General features: G+C 45.7%; 1 protein-coding gene across 1 annotated transcript in view; it reads right to left on the bottom strand.

Annotated features, from left to right (window-relative positions):
- Positions 1-7,373: 7,373 nt before the first annotated feature.
- ERBB4 (erb-b2 receptor tyrosine kinase 4) overlaps positions 7,374-19,706 on the bottom strand; it is a 501,644-nt gene continuing 489,311 nt past the window's right edge. Inside the window, exons 28-30 of the mRNA XM_042822364.1 lie at positions 16,646-16,693; positions 15,813-16,110; positions 7,374-14,233 (exon numbers count right to left, since the gene is read on the bottom strand). Of these exons, the coding sequence (XP_042678298.1) occupies positions 13,797-14,233; positions 15,813-16,110; positions 16,646-16,693 (783 nt within the window). The 3' untranslated portion in view covers positions 7,374-13,796. The remainder of the gene's footprint in view (positions 14,234-15,812; positions 16,111-16,645; positions 16,694-19,706) is intronic.

Below are 19,706 nucleotides of genomic sequence, written 5' to 3'. Positions count from 1 at the left end.
AATAAAATACATTGAAATACTGCCAAAAATCTTAGAAAAGACACACGATTTCACTTTTTTTAACGGAGTACAATGTGACGAAGAATGCTGTGACAGCCAAGAAACACACGTATGCTCATCGTACTTGCTTCATTCCAGACAACAGGCATATAGCAAGAACAGCCCCTGTTCTGTTCAATTTTAAATCATCGACTCCTGCAACTTCCTCATATTTTCCATTAGATAACAGTCTGCCACTTTCCTGTCTGCAGCCCGTACGACAGCCAGCGTGGATTTGCCAAAGCAGCCTAAGGGATTTAACTGATTGCCCCCGTAGGCAACGGACGTGGTGTCCAGAGGGGAACAGCAGAAGCTTGTTTTCTAAGGGCTGTGTTATCAGCAAATCCGTCTCTTTGCAGTCTCCCTTACGCTGGATTCTGCACAACTCGCCCCTTCCTCAGGTCTTGCATTATTAATTAAGTTGAAAAGTCATCCCTGTCTCTTTTTCAGATTGGGCAGTATGGGGTGCAGAGGAAAATAGATGCCTTTGGTTTTTTTTTTTCCTAATTGAAATGTCACAGGCTTTTGCTACTGATGTCCTTGTTTATGTGTGTGTGGAGAGTTTAATAGGCTGTCCTTTGCCTCCCAGCAGACCCGGTTCTTTTCTGTTCCCTCACTCGGTGCTTTCCAGCCAATAGAAGAAGTTTTAGACCAGATGAACTTTGGGATGGAGACTGTCCCTCCTCCATTCTTACGATGGACTCTTTATTGACCTCCCTGGGGAAGCATCCGATCAGGGGGATCTTCCACCCACCCTGCAAGAAAAGAGGTGGTGGATGAGGGATCCGCATGGGCACAGAGGGAAACACAAGCATAGCAAGGAGGCAATGGGCTGGTTGGTTTCCTCTTGCTCTGACCAAGCTGTCAGTTCATGGTGTGAACAGAAAGCTCCTGATTTTCTATCAGGTGTCCTATGTGTGAGCAGTGAGCGTGAGGACCTCGGGAAGGTTAGGGAACCCAACACCTGCACCACAGTGCTGCTGGTTCAGGGAAATTCGGCCCCGTGGGACTGCTGCTCCCCCCTCTTCATCCCTTCCTCAAGCTGGTGTGTGCCGTTTGCAGGCAGGTTTCCTTTGGCCTCTGCCCTCCTGCTGTTTTTCCCTCTCAACGTGAGTATGAATGTGCTGTGGTCTCATGGAGCTGGAAGCTGAGTCTGGGCAGAGGAGGTGGCTGGGGACCCCACAGAGGCCGTTCTTCTTCCCGGGCAACCACAGTGACCTCTGCTGTCACCAGGCAAGTCTGAGCACTTGTGCTCTGCTGCAGAGGAGAGGTTTTATTCCAGCTTACCCTGGAGGTCCTCTATAATGTACTGGGCACTGTACCTTGCAGAAATTCTCATTTGTGGTCATGTCCCATATGCTGCTTGTATTGAAAAATGCAGCTCCTGGTATTTGAAGAAAAGCCTCCAGCTGTGCTGGAATGTGGCAGTGTCCTCAGAGGCCCCTCCGTTAGCCCTTAGCAGCAGCCCCAGCCTCCTGCCACAAATGAGGCAGGGGAGGAAATGAGTTTGCAGTGATGTGTTTTTCAGACGTGGTGAAGCCTGCGCTGGTGGCAGCCACAAGAAGAGCTGTCTGGTGGTTTCCAGGGCTGTCTGCGCTCAGAGAAAGGTAGAAATCTGAAGTTTCTCTTGTTAGCAGTAGTATAGAAATGTCCCGGACAAGCAACAAGCACAACCCCAGGGCTTCAGGGCCGTTTCTACTTCTACGAGCTGCTACAGTGCAGCTTGTCGCTTCTTTGGCAAGGACCCTGGCCTGGAAATCGGGAGGTTGGGATGTATTTGGCAGCTCTGGCATCGGCTTGCTGAGAGGCTCAGACAGCTTTTACCTGCCCCCTACTTTCAATACAAAGTCCCTTTGGTTCTAACCCTCGCCCCGACCCTTATTCCTCAAAATTAGTCCCAAGATACCGTTTGAAAGTACAATATTCAAATAATAGCTTCTAAAATATCTCCTCTCCTCCTCTTTTTTCTTTGTTAACAGCTGTAGAGTATTTCTAATGTGACGGGAAACATCCTCCGTTGTTTCTCCTCTATATTTGACTGAAATGAAGCTGCCCGCCTGCGCAGTGGTACCCACCTCTGCTATTCTGGGCCCTGTGCAATTTGGAGAGTGACAACTTACCTTAACTATTGCAGCATCGACCGCTTCACCAAGTTCTCCCGGGCGTTGCGGTCCCTGCTTCCTGCCACGGCTCCTGATTCCTGCATGGAAACCATCAGCAATACCAAGCGGGTGGAGAGGGCGGCCTTTCATAGAATCGTAGCCTTCAGGTAAGGCTGATTTGTCTCTATTTAGTGTTACGCCATATTAAGCACGGATTCATTAACTGCAGTTCATTTTCCTTGGCTTGACAGGACTCTGGGGTGCCACAACTCTTGTTTGAAACGAACCACCACTGTGGCATTCCGCGCAGCTGATGACAGGGAAGCTCAAACCTGGCAACTGCTACCTTAAAAAGTAATAGAAGAAGGAAACAAAACCCCTGGAAAACTGTGCATACCTAGCAAAGGAGGAGCAATGGGCATGCAAACAACACGGTAAACTGCTTCATAGGGCACCCAATTAAGTGATACAAAGAAAGCATCCAGCCCGTGTGTTTCCCAGCTCCTGCAGTGCTGCATGGACCGTGAGTGTGCACAGGAAGGTGTCTGAACACCTTCACGTGCCAGCGAGGCTTGGCACCTAATGCCTTCAGCCGTGGTTCAGCTGCCGGGGAAGGAGTGGCAGTGCTGTGCTCCCCAGCTCGGTGTGAACCTGAAGGAGAGAGGCAGAGAAACGGAGGAGGCAGGTTCTATAGGGCATGTGGTGAAAGAGATCGGCTGGCTTGTCGTGCAGCGCAGCCCTCCTGCCCTCCCCAGTCCTGCTCCCTGTCTTGCCAGGAGTGCACTCGGGTAGAAAGGTCTGAAAAATCGGGGCAGTTTCTATTCTATGGGAACAAAAGGTTTCCTTTGTTGTAATTCCTCTGTTCGGCTCTGCACAGGGCTCTCGCGTGGGGCCCTGCAACACGTGTCCTGCATAATGGGGACAAAAGCAGATTACTGCGGGGATGCCTGAAAGGGAGCCGTGACTTGTTCCCTTGGTGCTACGATCTTGTTTACAGGCTGAGCTTTGCAGGGAGCAATTCATACAGGCTTCTTTTGCATTATAATAGCAAAGATTTTTCTTGGCAGAAAAAAAAAAGCACAAAATAGGGGAGAGGGTGAGGTGAGGATTTATCACAGAGATGAACATAGCCTTGCCTGAAACAATTTATGCTGTTTAGGCCGTTTATGCTAAGTGAAACGACCAGTTCCTGCTTCCCAAACGTTGCCTCCCAGTGCCGTGGGCCTGATTCAGCGCAGCAGCTTGATGTGAAGGGTTGGGGGTTCGGAGGCAGCCTTAGACTCATTTTGCTGCTGGCCCACGATAGGAAGGAGCAGGGTGCGGGGCCAGCAGCTGGGCTCTGCTAAGACTGGGCTGCTGCACATCTCCCCTTGGTGTTGGTAATGTTTTTTTTGGCAAACACTTGGGAAAAATTATCACATTTAACTCACGTTTAATACCTCTTTTGCTTCTGCAGTCCTCTGGCTACCTGCTCGTGCTCTCGGCACCTCTGCTTCCACTCTGGGGGCCTCCAGCAACTGCCACTGTGTTGTACACAGCAGAAACATCGGGGTGAGTATGCGCAACTGTTTGGCACCACGGTGTGTTGGCTGTCCCCCGAAGTGAGGGGCCATTCAGGTTAATCTCTCACACCCCCGTCGTGTGGTGATGTCCATCTCATGTGTTCTCCATCTGCCTGTGTTTCTGCGTGGTTGCTGAGTAAGGAGCAAAGGCTTGAGATGTTGGGTGGCTTGGCCTTCTTTCTGGGAAGCCTTCAAACTCAGTTTTGCTGAAGGAAGGAGCAGACTGAGAGAACCATCGATCCCCTCTTAGGGGCAAGAGGGAAGGAGCGGGGACGCGGTCACAGTGACTCCGCTGTCCCCAGTACCTGCCTGGGATGTCTGTGCAGGAGCTAAAACAACTCTATACCCCGCTCCAATCACGTCACTGAATTTTCAAAGGGCTCAATAAAATGTTTTGGTTGACTTAATCCAAAATTTTCCTGGCATTTTCGCTGGCCAACGTCTAGTTACTGTGTCACGAGAGTGACTGGGGAAGATGTGCTTCCAGCGCAGCTTTTTTTGTACCGAATTGCCAGCATGGAGGGCTTGGACCACAGATCCACCTTTCAGGTAAGGCCTCACCCACGGCCACTCACAGCACTGTTCCCAGCCAGTTCCTGCCCTGGTACCTCTTTTTCCACCCCTCTCCCCACAGAAGCTTCTCCTGGGACTCTTGCTCTACCCACGCTGCTTATTTTACATGCTTTCCCCAGACGGCCTTGCCTTTGCAGGCAGGCATGCCTTCTGCACTGCTCACAAAGGCTCACTGCACTTTTAACTGTAGAACAAATTAAAAAAATGTTACAGCATTGCATCCTCACTGTTAAACCTATGTACACACCAGAGTCTCATGCATTGCCTGTCCTGGATCCCAGCGCTGCGCTAAGCCTCCTGGAGACCCCTATGGTCACTGTGTCCCATCGTGTCCCCAGGTGGGACCCTGGAAGGCTGGCAGGAGCCAGCGGCTGAGGCTGTCAGTGGGGACAGGCAGAGGCCTGCAGCAGTGGCTGCATTGCACAGCCTGCATCTGCTGTGGAATGGGCAGAGAAATGAAGTTGAGGAAGTATTAGGAGCAGATGATGGCAACCAAAGGGGAGCTGATTGGTTGTCCTTCACTTTTTTTGACTTTTCAAGCTTCAGGCAGCAACTTCCAAAATTCTTCCTGAGCCGATCAGAGCATCGATAAAGGGAACACCTTTAGCAGCATGCAGCCACCTCGAGTGGCTGGGTTTGTTATCACCCGATGGGTTTTAATTGATGCTTTCTGCTTGTTTTAAATGGGATAGTCAGTCTCTTCTTAGTAGCTTTCGGTTGTATGATTGCAAACCGAGAAGAGACCTGGATGAGTTTAGGGCTGATCCACCGTTACTGAAACAGCAGAACCGAATTCCCCTGCCTGCTGGATGCTGGGCCTTAAAGCAGGGATGCAGGCAAGTGCAGAAAGCAGCAGCTCTGCCTGCTGAGCTCCGTGCGTGGGGCTGCAGCTCACGGCTGGTGGGACAAAGCTGCTGTGCAGGCTGTTCAGCTGTGCTGCTGAACATGCATGGTACAGGAGGTCTGCAGGAGCGGGCCTTAGCAGTAAGGTAGGATTCAGATTGGTTTTTTTCTTTTATTTTTTACTTATTTGTTCATTTTTTATTGATTTCGCTTTTATTGATTTTTATTTTCAAGTTTTTAATCTAATTTTTTATTCTTTTAATTTTAAATTTAGTTTTATTTTCTTTTTAGTTTCACTTATTTTTTAATTTTATATTATTATTTTATCTTTTTTCTTTATTTTTAATTTTTAAATGTTTATTTTTTGTTAATTTATTTTTATTTTGTTATTTCCTTTTTATTTTACTTTTTTGTTTTATTTTTATTTCATTTTTAAATTTTATTTTTAATTTATTTTTATTTCTATTTTTTACTTTTATTTTCATACTTATTTTTAGGATTTTATTTTTGTTATTTTATTTACTTTTTATTATTTTATTGCTTTTATTATTTTTATTATTTACTGATTATTATTTAATAATTATTTTTATTAATATTTATTAAATTCCTTTTTATTTCTTTTTATATTTTCATTTATTTTAAATTTTAATGTATTTATTCCCTTTTTATTTTTCCATTTTTCATTTTTCATTTTTATTTACTTTTCATTTTTTATTTACTTTTTATTTTTTTCATTTTTTTTTATTTCCTCTCTATTTTTTGTCTTTATTTTTAGTTGTTAATTTATTTTTATTTTAATTTTCTATTTTTCATTTATTTTTATTTCGTTTTTCATTTTGTGTAATTCATTTTTATTATTTTACTTCGTTTCTATTATTTTTTATTTTTCTTTTCTATTTCCTTCGTATTTTTTGTTTTTCATTAGTATTTTTTATTTCCTTTTTATTCTTTTATTGTTTTTAATTTCCTTTTTATTTCTTTTTATTTTTTCATTTATTTTTATTTTTTTATTTTTCCATTTTTCATTTTTTATTTTTACTGCCTTTTTATTTTTCGTCTTTATTTTTATTTCTTAATTTATTTTTATTTCTTTTTTTATTTTTCATTTATTATTTTTATTTCATTTTTCATTTTGTTTTTAAACTCATTTTTATTATTTTACTTCTTTTATTATTTTTTATTTTTTTCTTTTCTATTTCTTTCTTATTTTTTATTTTTCATTAGTATTTTTATTTCCTTTTCATTATTTTATTGTTTTTAATTTCCTTTTTATTTTTCATTTCTTCATTTATTTTTAATTTTATTTATTTATTCATTTTTATTTTTCCATTTTTGATTTTTATTTCCTTTTTTTAAATTTCCTTTTTATTTTTCCATTATTTTTATTTCCTTTTTATTTTTCGTCTTTATTTTTAGTTGTTCTTAATTTATTTTTATTTCTTTTAATTTTTTATTTTATTTTTCATTTTTTAAAATTCATTTTTATTATTTTACTTCCTTTTCATTTTTTTTTCTATTTCCTCCTTATTTTTTCTTTTTCGTTAGTATTTTTATTCCCTTTTATTATTTTTCTTTTTTTATTTTTCATTTTCTTTTTATTTCCTTTTAATTTTTAAAACTTTTCTTTTATTCATTTTCCGTTATTTTCTTTTGTATTTCATAGTATAATTTTATAATAGTTTACCATATTTTATAATACTTAAACATTTTATAATGTTTTATATGCTATATTTTACTTCTTAGGTTCTGTTTCGTATGTTCTAAACCGCATCCAGGCACCTGAATAATTCCCACCTACTCCAAGGCAGGCAGGGCTGACCCCCCTGCAGCTGTCAGTGCAGCACGAAGCTGCTTGCAGGAGCTCGGGTGCGCTTTTCAGTAGCGGCTCCCACACCTGAACCTAACAGCCTTGCAGAGGTGAGTGGCAGTGGGCTTTAATTAGCACTGTTTCACTGGAAAACAGCTGCCAGATTAACATTTTTCTTTTGCCTAGGAAATAAAACCTTCTTGGGGACACTGAACGCGGCGGTGGGGGGCTGCGTGCAGCGGGCCCGGTGCTGGGGTGCCCCTTTATCGGGCCGTGCCTTTGGGGGCTCTGCTTTCTGGGTCCTTTACCGCCTCCCAGCAGCCCCCTCCGTGTTGCTGGGGATGCTCAACCCCCTGCCAAGAAACTCCACGCGCACACGGAGGAGTTTTGTTTCATATTTTATTGAATTTCATTTATATTAAATTAAAAATATATTTCTGACAGATTCATGTAACAAAAAGGCAGAACAGTTTTCAAATTGTTCAGCTGGGATGAGCGCGGGTCGATGCAAGGTGGGTCGCAGTCTACATTTGCCTTAACGAACAGATTAAGCTCTACCCCAAGGGCCATGAGGAGAAACGTGGGACTGCACACGGGGGGCAAAGTATAACCACACACAGAGAAGGTCTGCAGGCTTCTCCCCAGCCTCCAAACAAGACAGAAGGGGAGGGAAGGAAAAAAGAGAAAGAAAACAAACGAGAAACCGTGAAAAGAAGGGAAATTATGCTAAAATATGTACCTAATATTAACCCAGGTCAGTGTCTTAACAGTGCGTAATCCTCAACAGCTAAAATATGAGAAAGGAAAGGTTAAAGTAACGTTACGCCACACGCAACTGGCATACCCTACTGTGTAAGCAAGTGCAGAAAGTCTGAACACACCACAATAGTGCTAAAACACAGAATCCCACAGAATGACAAAAATGGTATTTCTAACCAAAACCAGAGGGTGGGAGGGGAAGAAAGAAAAGGGGAAGGAGCGCATAAATCACAAGCAAATTACCTATATACAAATCAACCCTAAGGACGATTATGTTCCAAATAATGGTGACCACAAGGAAAATAAAAGCAACATTATCCTTATTTACAAATGCAACTAGCTGTGTCTTTAACAAGCTATAAAAATACTATTCACATTTTCAAAGTAACATACAGTAGTTTTTGTATTTTTCTGTTTTTGTTTCAGAAAGGCAGCTAACTCTGAATGCATCGCTTTGCACGAAACGAGCGTCTTCCCCGACAAACCGGTGCTCCTCTTCTTCTGAAGGTGCTTCTAAGGCAGAATTACTGTGCCATGATCTCTTCACGCTGTTAGAACCCAGAGAACTGCCCCAAAACCAGAGTCCCCTCACCCCTACCTCCACCTCTCTTTGCAGGGCTGTGCCCCCCTGGCAGGAGTGGTGCTGCTCCAGCAACTCCTCCCAGCTGGGGCCCAGTCTCGTTGCCCTCCCAGTTTGGGAAGGTGAGCTTTGCCCTACAGAACACGTAATTTGAGGACTGCAAGGACAGCAAACGTATTTTGGGTATCTCTGTTTCTACCGAGAGACTGCTTTCCCCCTCCATTTCCCCTCTATACCCTAGGGTTGCTACCTCTGTAGAAACTCCAGCTTACCATGCTGGGGAAATGTCAAAAACTGGGCAGAAGAAAAACCAAACCAAAAGGTGAAAACCATTGTGAATAATGTTACAAATGCACACCCATTTCCAACGCTGAAATGCTATTAAAAACCGTGTTCTCAACCATCTGCATTCTCAGTATGCCCCACCATGAGAAGGCGAGGACCCAGCAACTTCCTTCTGCCCCATCTCCAAAGGAACGCTGCCTTGAGTGCATTCAAAGTTAGCTACCCCTTACACAGCTGCTCAGTATTAATCGACCCATTTAACAGCAGTACCAGCTTATGCTACATATGTCGTATTACCTTACCTCAAAGGAACGGCGTACGTATCTACATTTATAAAATACCATTCACAGTTTATTACTGTGGTTATCCCAAAAGGGTTTAGTCTTCGGAGCGCTATGGACATAATAGGGCGTTTTTATCCCTAAGAGGGCTCGCAGCCTGGGCAGGGCACGGGGACAGAGGTGCTGCCATCAGCAAGAACATGCTGTGCAGGGTGCACCTTAGCCCTGGTGGTTCCATCCACGACACTTTCGGAGCACAATCTCATGGCTTTTTTTTTTTTTCTGGGGGAGGGAGGAACGGGGATGCATCTATTCACACGGCCTAACACCTTACAAATCTACAAAATCCCTCTTTACCAAGGTCCAAAACTCTCTAATTATAAAGTAGCGCTAACTATTCACACTTCCTAATAGGGATTATGTCCTTAGCTTCCTCCTCAGCTCAGCACAGACCTCCCCCCAACAGCTGGACTCACCACTTCAACCTTCCTCTGTGTTTCAGAAAGTCCCACTGCCATCAGTCAGACTTAACAGAGCCCAGAGGTTCCCCTGCCTTGTCCCAGCCTACGAACAGATACCAGCCCTGGCCGTGGGACAAATGGAGATGCCTTACCTTCAGCCTTACCTTCCGGTCACTTCTGTGACAGCAGCGAGCCCCCTCACAGCGTCAGATACTAAATCTGAGTGGTGCAGGGTGACCATGTGCTTCAATAAAGTGACTCGTGTGTCCCCCTTCATTCTTGGGCATTTGAGAGTCGCTTCAAACCACGGAACATTGTTATTTATTCCTGATTTGAAAACCCCACTTTAATGGTGGCCATTTCTACCTGCATAACACTTAGCAAAAGGCCAAAAATAAAAACGAGGGCATGTTCTGAGCAGCTGAGGCTGCCCTCGTGGACAGCCGTGCTTCTTTGTGTGTGAGGAAACGTAGTACTGCAGCCATCCAGCCCCTGCCTGTGTGCAGCCCTGGCTTGTGGAAGTGGCATTGGAACCCAAATCCTGCATGTGTAACAACAGATGAGCTGTTCTGTCAGCAGCAGAGATCTACAATCCAGAATAATGGAAACACTACAAGTGACAGATCTAGAAATGAGCAGGTGTACAGTCTTTTTTATATTATTGCAAGTAAAAACATCTCTTACAAACAATAGCAGAAGAGAACTCCGGGTGACGCTGCCTGTTCTGAGGTGATGGTCTTTAAGAGCCCAAGAGGTCACTGATCACCCGAGGCTTGCTTAGTCCTTGTTAAAGCCTATTTTCTACAGGTCCCCCTTGAGCTAAAGAGCCTTCGAAAGAGATGAACACCTACCTGAGCTTGCACCCAGCTCTCGACTGGCAATAAGCGCTGGATCCCCTCTGCGTGCACGGGCCCCAGCACCAATAACACAGCAGCCCTGCACGCGCCATTTCGGGGCTCCTCCTCACTGTCCCAGAGGACCACACGAAATGAGCTCACTGCATACGGTTCCTGCAGTCGGGACTGCATTTCCACCAAGTGGTGGGATCCAGGGTCGGTGCGACCATTTTTTGTTTTGTAGCAGGAGAAACATCTCTGAGCTGAGCTTAGGGTACCTGGAGCACATCCATGTGATGACTCCAATCGCTGCTATGCACTCAAGACAAGTCGTGAATACTCCACTGCATCTAAGCAAACGGTCATATAGGTTCAACTCCTTAGCTATTTTGCAAAAAAAAACCCAAAAACAAAATTAACATTTATTTGAGTAATCAATGAGTTGCAGCTTCCACTTCTGTCAGAACTAGCCCTCAGCTCGGCAGGTAACATCTAAGATGATCACTGCAAGAGAGAAGGTGAAAACCAGCTCTTGCTCTCCTTCATTTAGCATATTTACCTTAGACAAAGGCTGATAGAGGTATCTGCTCTTGAGAAGCAGTGCACTGCTTTTCTTTTGTACATGAGCAAAAGGAATACCAATAGGTGTCTGCCCATGAAGAACCCACGGGAGCTGATGCTGGTGTGTATAGATACCACTGTAGAACCAGAGAATTAATCAGAGATGGAGAAAATAATTCTGCTGATGCTCACATACAGCTTTGTGCTGACAAAATGCACTTTGTGTGTGGATAGCCCCCAGTGCCAGGTGACGGCCTGCCTCAAGTACTGCCTCCATCCAAGGAACGCTGCATTTCCACGCTGCCAAGTGCATCTTACCCACAAACAACGATTACAGTGAATAAATAATTCAAGCTACGTAAGAAATGCTAAAGAACACTGTTATTTACATTTTGATTCTTTCTAACACCAGTCCTACTTACTTTATTACCAGAGGAACAAACAGGTCTCCACCTTCCACGAGCAGCTGTCTGATTTTGGAGACGTGCGTCCCTCTCCCCCCATCGCTTTCATGTGCCCCTCTCTGAATTCATGCACGAGCAGTACAGCCACTGTTCTTCTCCGCTGGGAGTTACTCTGTTGTATGACCTGCTCAGGGATAAACTGACCACCCCTTCCCCCGCTGCTCCATCTGCCTACAGCACCTAAGCTGCTTACATGCTTCGGTACTGTCACCAGCAAACCTTCCAGGAGCAGAGTCCCCAGGACGGCATGTGCCATCTCCTGTTTCCCATCACAATCAGAATACGACAGATGGTGCCGGAAGGAGACACAGTCTTTGAGCTATGTGACGCTCCCTAATCACTCATCTCACCTCAGAGGTGTGCTGGTCAGTTGCTCTGTTCTCATCTGGCCCAGCATCTCCTTTCAGTAGCTCCGAAGAGCCCCACGCGGCAGGCGTAGCAGTACCCTGCAGCTGGAGGTGAGCTCGGCTGGCTCAAGCAGGGCTGGGCACACGTGGCACAGGAGCAGGCAGTTGGCAGAACCGGCCCTGGCTCAGCAATCACACGTTTCCTTTCCACCACCAAGCACCCAGCTCTGAAAACTCCTCCTACCTTTTGTCAGGCTGCCCCCGAGCCACCAGGACTGCAGTCAGTATTGCAAGCTGTGTTCATAGGCAGGATGGTGGAGGACTGGATACAATTTCCAGACCGCTGGCTGTTGCTGGTTTTGTTGCCAGGTTACCCCAAGGATCTTGACATTAATAGTACTGAAGTGCATAAACTGAAATACTGCCCTCCACCAGGTATTACTCTCCCTAAAAGCCTTAATGAGACACAGACACCTCTTTACAGGTACCTAATGCAACCTCGAGATTTTCAGTGGGAACCAGGCGCACAAATGCTCACACAGGACGTGCTGGTGCACCAGGAGAAAGCCATCAGCAGCACTGCTCCACCCCTCCCAGCTCCATCTGCTAACGCATCCCAAACAGTGGCTGATGGTTCCTTCCCAACAGGAGGAGGGGTGTGCAGGTTTCTACCTAAAAACTGAGGCTGATGAACGCGGAACCCAGCGCAGGGAGGCCAACTCGTACCTGTTTACATTTGGGGACTGAAAGCTCCGTGAGTCATGCGCATTTTGACTTAGCAAACATCATGTACACTATGTTCTGTGACGGAGTAATCCTCCTGTTAGAAAAAAGCATTCCGTACTGTGCTGCACGCCGGAGCAAGGCATTCTCCCCCTTGGATCCCTTCCAGGGCTTGCTGTGCTGTCCTTCACGTAGCAGCAGTAAGAGCTGGCTGCTCTGTCACTGTGTTCTCTGAAACAGTCAATGCAACGCCTCTCCGAACTGGTGGACATTGTACCAAAGACTTGATATGCTTCATTTTGGCATTTCCACAGTCATCCTTTACATATAATTCACTTTTTTTAATTTAAAATTATTATTTTGTATTTTGCTGGTCACTTCCATATTGCTTCATTCAAAATCCAGAAAACAGTTCAAATAAAATCAGAGCTTAAGTGCAAACTAACTTTCCAGTGAACTTCTATGTGCGTTTTCTCCAGTCCAGTGTCTTTCTTTCTTCCAGTTTCAAGGACGCTTCCCGCCAGCACCCCACAGAGAGCTGGGCTGACTCCGTGACCCACAGTGAACTCTCCAGTGCTCCGTCTCGTCCTCAGCATTGCCTGACAGCATCCCCAACCACCTTCGTGATCCCAAAGAAGAAAAAGAGGGAAGAGTTTATATGCGTTTATGTACCTATGGTCGGCAGGTATAAAACAGGAAAACGGAGCCTTTTACGTACAAATCTTGATTTCTTGGCCTGTCCTTTCCGGTTCAAGAAGAACACGTGGGGGGTGGGGGCTTTGTTACTCATTTCTGAAAGGATTTTTCTGTTTAAAACGTTTGTCCTGTTGGCACATATACAAAAATGGTCACGTCACGCACCAGTTCTGAGCTGGAGTCTCTGCGGTTAGGAAGTGGCACAAAATCATGATGTAGCTCTCAGAACAAGGATTGCGCCAGCTCTCAGAGTCACATCATCATTTCTGGGAAAGCCACGATGAAGATCTGAACGATTATGAAAAGCCAAGTTAGCCATTTTCAGTTGCTGGGATAGAAAGTATTAGAGAAAGAAACTGGATTCTCAATCTCAATTACTGTGCTATTACACATGATATAAAAATTGTCCATTTTTCCCCCTAATGGAAACTGCATTGAGATTTCCAGGAATGCTGTACAGACTCATCAGTTCCTCCTGAAAGAGACAGCCTCTCTGTGGCTTCCCCTACGGCGTCTGGGTGGAATCACTGAGACTAGCTTGACAGCAGGCAACACTGCCACGGATTTTCTGTACTGTCTGGTTTCTCTGACCACCTGCCCCTCAGATCTGCGGAAGGCGAGAAACACCAGCTGTACACTCCTCCTCTCCGTCTCCTTCCTTCCTTCCTTCCTTCCTTCCTTCTTTTCCGGTTCCCAACCCAATCCGCAAATGACTCCAAGACATCCTTTCACTTGGAAATAGCAAAAATGAGTGAACTGGCAAGAAGAGGAAGCTCGTGGGAGGAAAAAAGGGGAGTAGGGAAGGGAGAAGGAGGGAAAGAGAAAGAGTGAGGCAGCTAGAAGGGGTTGCCTTTCCACTTCTGTAAGACCGCGGTTACTACACCACTGTGTTCCGGTGTCTGTAGGGTGGTGGGGGCAGCACAGTGCCAGGCTTCAGGGAGAACTCGGAGAGGTATTCGGGATTCTCTGCCACAATGGGCCGGATCCGTCCGTTCTGTTTGTAAAAGTATTTTGTGCTGTACTCTTGCAGGTAGTCCGGGTGCTGGAGAGTGCTTCGTGGGGGCAGGCTGTGATTCCAGTAGTCTGGGTTGTCAAAGGCCTTCTTGGCTTTCTCTGGCAAATTGTTCTTCAGGTACTCAGCGTTTTCCAAGGTGTTTGCAAAAGTGTTGAGGTACAATGGCTCATTCACGTACTCATCCTCTGCTTTGGGCTGCCCGTTCGGAGCGTTGTGATACTCTGGGTTATCCACAGCTTGCAGATCTCCGTTCTTTCGCCGAGAGACAAATGGGTTCTCTTCCACTGGATTCAGGTAATCTAAGGAAAGATAAAAAAAAATCAATCAACAACGACTGAGAGAAGAGCATCCACATAGCGAGCCCTCTTGTTTTGTTACCATCAGGCTCAGACTAGTGCCTCCTTCCACCCAGCCGTTCCTAGAACTCCGGGTGATATCAGGCACCATATGTGTTGAACACACTCTCTTGCTAAAAGTGAATTTACAACTTAAACAGGCAGTATGGGCTAAAATAAAGAGCTGGGACCCTGGGAAACAGTGACTCACGGCTGCACAGCTGAAAACCGAACTGCAGCTCGCGCTGAACCGCAGCCAATGCCTCATCTGATCCTGGCCTTCCTGCTGAAGCATGAACTACAGGGCCGAACACACAGAGCTGCTCCTGTCCCTGTGGATGACTGCGCAACCTTGGATGTATCAGTCAAACCCTCTGCTCACAGCTGTTCTATTCAGAAAGCTCCCCAGAAACCTTAGTTAGCCCTTGGGGATGGTTTTTGTGCAGAGAGACTTAACTTCTAAGACAGCTTCATTTCTAATAGAACAATCTGCCTGATTAAAAACCTTCCATCCTTGAAGGACAAAGGGCCTTGAAGCATTATGAAAAGTAATTCAAGTGAGTCCTGGAAAGGGTACAAGAGAGTCTTAACATTAGCTCTAGAACAGTTGGCACGGGTTACAGTGGCTACAAAACATTTGCTGTGGTTCAACACCACAAAAAGGTGTGGCTTGGTTGCAGAAAGGTTTGAAGGTAACTAGGAAGGAGATAAAAAAGATGGAAAGGGAAAAGAAACAAAGATATTGGCTGCCTTAGGTTACAAGTGCACGTGTCCCACAGTCCCCTCTGTTTCCACCATGAAGCAAGAGGCTTCCAAATTCCGTAGCAAACCCAGTAGTTACTTGGCATTTACATCTGCTTTAATTTCTTTAAAGATAGTGCTGATGTTTGAAAGCAAATTACTCATGACACATCCCCTAACAGCAAAACAGTGCCGTCACTATTTAAAAAGAAAGGAGAGAATGATGTGGGAAGCGTAACACTGAGCTGGCACTAACGTGGGCACGCACCACGTCGTGGTGATGGTCTCTCCAAAGCACACTGCATTCTTTCGATCCTGAACTTCTCTTGGGTGTAAAATGCCAACTGTGTGCATCCGTTCTGTGATATGTTCACCCTGACATTTACCAACCCCAATGCTGTGACGATAAAGCAGATCAATAAACAAAGCAAAGTGGAGATCGTGGCTGGGCAAAGAAAGATTCTTGGAAAAAGCACAAATATTTGTTCTTGGATAAGAAGGGGGGGGGGGGGTTGTTGGTTTTTTATTTTTGTTTTGTCTTTATCATTCCTTTCTCTTGTTCCCTTCCAGCATCAAAAAATAAAGGGGGAAATACCAAACCTGACATTAAAGCAGAGTCAGCTTTCTTAAGCAAAATACTGAGCAGTAAGAAGGGAATCCCCCCGCAAAGAAATTTTAATCCAGTCAGAACGTTTCAGTCATGCTGGGTTAGCTGATGAAGCCACTGTTTGTGAAAAGCCGCTGATGTAGAAAAACAGACAACGCAGTCATGGGGAACTTCTCTGGAAAGACAAACTGCTACCTGTTTTGGGTTTGTCTCGCATTGGCGTCATGTAGCCGTCCTCATCCAGCTCTCCCCGGATCACCCGCTCCGGTATGAAGACTGTGGGATCAGCGCTGTACCTCTGGGTGCTGCTGTCCTCCTTTGCCAGCGTGGCCACCTGCTTCCGCAGCGTGCCGTTGCAGCAGGTGTCTTCAAAGATCTCGGCCGTCGCCCCCTGAGCAACTGGGGCTTCTGGGATGACGCAGCCAGGAGCTCTGTACGGCATCGGCACTCCCTGCTCTGCAGCATAGCCGCCATCTCTGTACACGAACTGGTTCTGTTGGGAAAGAGAAGGCAGCTTAGAAAAGGAGGCTCCGAAGGGAGGCAAGATTCTACAACAAGGCATGCCTGCGGCTCTCCCGCCACAGCTGCTCGATGATGCATTTCACAGGGCAGTAGAAGCCTCATCCATCCTTCAGGCTGCTGCATTTCCAGTGCTGCAGGACTACCAAAGCACCCACCTTCCCGGTGCTGCTGAGCAGGTCCCTTCCCTGGGAAGAGCATCAGTGCAGGCAGGGCAATGAGGAAGCAGGAAATGAGGCTAGAAATGGGGTATAGAACTTATCTCCTATGCAAATGAGGAGGCTGCAGATAGCTGCAAGAGGCAAGCAAGCACATTTTCTCCTTCTCTATTACTGCGGCAACCTCCTTTGATTTCTGAACAAAACCCTTAAACCTTATGCTAGGGAAATCTCCTTCTGCAGAGGAAGCTGGGGACAGAGGACGCTGCCATCTCTGAACTTGGTTTGCTCCCAGGGGGCTGCTCATAGGGCTTCATCAACATCTCATCTCAACAGTTCAACTCAACCTACCATTCTGCTTCTCAGCAAGGGCGTGCAAGGAAATGTCGACTTCATGACCTATAAACGGGAAGGAAAAACGGACAGATTCATCCAAGCCTGTTTCCTAAATGCTCTTCCAAGAAATACTGGCAGTGATTTTGCCTGTGGATCCATTGAGCTCATAGATAAATCCAAGCTGAGCTTAGAGATCCCTGACTATCAGATGGCTTACACACACATAAACTGCATTCGGTGTTGGTTTTTGAGACATTTATGTAGGAGTAAGGGAGGGGAAACAGAAAACAGGTAGTGAAGGAAGGAGGAAAACCTAAAGAATGAAGGTTGAATGTGAAATACTTACTCCTGACATAGGGGTGTAGGCAGGAGGAGGGCTGTGTCCGATTTCGCTCTAATGGGAAAGAAAAATGGAGTGATGGATACGTAATAAGAGGTCACAAGAGTGAAACAAGTCGCATGAGCTGAATGAGCTAGTGGAGAGAAACATGCACATCAGATTTCCTCAGCGAATCCAAAATGCAAAGATATTAATGATGGCCCACGTCGTGCTGATGTGAAAAAGCTATGTGCCTGCCTGCCTGCCCCAGGGAAGGCTGCCAGGTTCCCTTCCCAGGGGTGAGTTGCACATGCTAACAGATACTACTGAGAGTTCTGGAGGTTGTAAGGCAATGCCTCTAAGCAGATACATTCATTTGTTTTGATACCATCAGCACAGAGGCTGTATCTGCATCGATCCGTGCTGCTCAAAACTGACTTATTTCTCATTGAGGAAACGGAGTTTTTGGGAAGAAAACCAAAATAAAACAGAGAAACATCGTCTATTTTTCTACTGCCAAAATGCTACATTTTAGATTTCCAGATCTGTTCTTCAAAATTACATTGCTTCCCATTTTGTTTCAGAAACCTCCTTCCGTTTCCCTTACCTCCCAGTTCAGGGAGAGAAAAAGCCAGGATATTAAAAAAAAAGGATGAACTTGAGACAAGTGAGGAAAAAATCCCTCATCCTTGGGTAGGAAGTCTGACCACACTGAGAACGCTTCACTGTAGAAGATGCCTTATTCATGAAAATCTCTTGTAGAAACAAACCTGTACCAAGAATTATACTGAAAGTACAATTAGAGAAGATGCACATTGTCACACCCCAAGGATGGGATGTACCACAGTCAGCTTTTGCCTTATAAACCTTTTGCCAGTACATCACTAAGACCAGCCTTTATAAAGAGAGGCTTTTGGTTTAAGCTCAGTATCTGCATCAGGGAAAACCTTCACAATGAATGTGGAAAACCCTTTTTGGTGTTTGCAAATGGGCTCAATTTGCTGGTGGAAATATTCCCGTGGCCATTTTGTAATTCAAATCTAGCACCTTTTGTCTGAGGTGCAAACGTGGTAGACAAGCCCTAGTTAGGGACACCACTTTTTTTGCACTTTCGTGCAAATTTATCTGTATTTAGCCAAGTGATAACCTTCTAACAAAAGGCTCCAGGCTGCAAAATACAAAAGGCGGGAAAACCTCTGTTAGCTCAATGCCCCTCTGCACCAGCTGTCTGCAGAGCCTGAGCAGGAGTCCCTCCTTGCACATTTTTTCCCCAGGGAAACAAGCAGCTGGAAAGGAATGAAGAGGAGGAACTTGCCTGTGGCCTCAGTGAGCCCCTGCCAGTGCCTGGGGAATCATCACAGAATCATAGAATTGCTCTGGTTGGAAAAGACCTTCAAGATCATCAAGTCCAACCTCAAGATCATCAAGTTCAACCTCAAAAGGGAAGAAATTGATGAAGAACCGTGAAGATCTCAAGAGAAGTGATGCTGGAGGACCAGGTGATGGTCAGGAACCAGGGAATGGTGGCTTGCAAAAGACCAAATTAGTGGCCAGAGAGAGACACTGAGATGTGCAGGGAGACAGGAATCTGAGGAGGGAGGGAGAGGAGCTCTAAGTCTGAACGTGGCAAGAAGACACCTGGATGATGCCAGCCAGAAAGCCAATGTGCTCTCAGGCAGTGCTGTGCCTGGGCAGCCTCAGTGGCAGAGATCTAGGCTCAGTCAGGCTGGGAGCTTCAGTGCTCCCCTGTGTGCGTTGTAGGGGACGCTGACAGTTGGCCAATCCCTCTAAGAAATAGGGTACTTACATTCCCATGGTGCCACGGTGTATTTGAGACAAACGTACTCAGCCAGGACAACAGCCAAGGTTCACAAGCAATAAACAAGGAATAAAAGAACCGGCATCAGGGAGTGGTTGCATGGCTGGCACTACCACAGTGAGACAGATGATGATAAGAGAGAACAGGAAACACCTGACCAGGAACTAATCATTTTAAAGAGACAAGAGCAGAGATGAGCAATACACATCTGAGCAGACTGTGCAGCAGGGTTGTAACTTGGCAGTGTTCTGCAAAAGGCCCCTTTGGGACAACTGGAACAGTCCTTGGAACAAGGAGCAATTGTGCCTTATCATCTCACTTCTCTTTGTGTGGCAGATTTACTGACATTAGTGGCAAGGTCGGGCTACAACTCAGAATGTATTGCATAAATGGATAAAAACCATCCTCTCAGCTTGTCAGAGACTCCTACTGCATCCTATTGATGGGTACAAGATATTCCACTGCAGAGGATGGACTGACGTCTCTTCACCCTCCAACCTCCCATTTCTTTCAATTCAGGGAAGCTCTTTGTCTACTCCAAAAAGATGGGGAAGGAAAAGAATGAAGACAGGTAAGTAGTGACAGGACAAGAAGAAATGGTTTTAAACTAAGACAGGGGGGGTTAGGTTAGATATTAGGAAGAAGCTTTCCACACAGAGGGTGGTGAGGCACTGGCACAGGTTGCCCGAGGAGGCTGTGGATGCCCCATCCGTGCAGGCATTCGAGGCCAGGCTGGATGTGGCTCTGGGCAGCCTGGGCTGCTGGTTGGCGACCTGCACACAGCAGGGGGTTGGAACCAGATGAGCACCGTGGTCCTTTTCAACCCAGGCCATTCTAGGATTCTATGAATTGGTAAGACGTGGTCCACAGAGAGTGGCGAGGACTCCGACAAACTTGGCAAACCAAGTATTCTGTCAACATGTGTGACTTCGATAGGA

The sequence above is a fragment of the Centrocercus urophasianus genome, unplaced genomic scaffold, assembly GCF_019232065.1.
Source record: "Centrocercus urophasianus isolate 14NV4802_14NV808 unplaced genomic scaffold, USGS_Curo_1.0 seq_20, whole genome shotgun sequence".
In the NCBI taxonomy this organism is placed as follows: Eukaryota; Metazoa; Chordata; class Aves; order Galliformes; family Phasianidae; genus Centrocercus; species Centrocercus urophasianus.
This window is presented reverse-complemented; position numbering and strand designations above follow the sequence as displayed.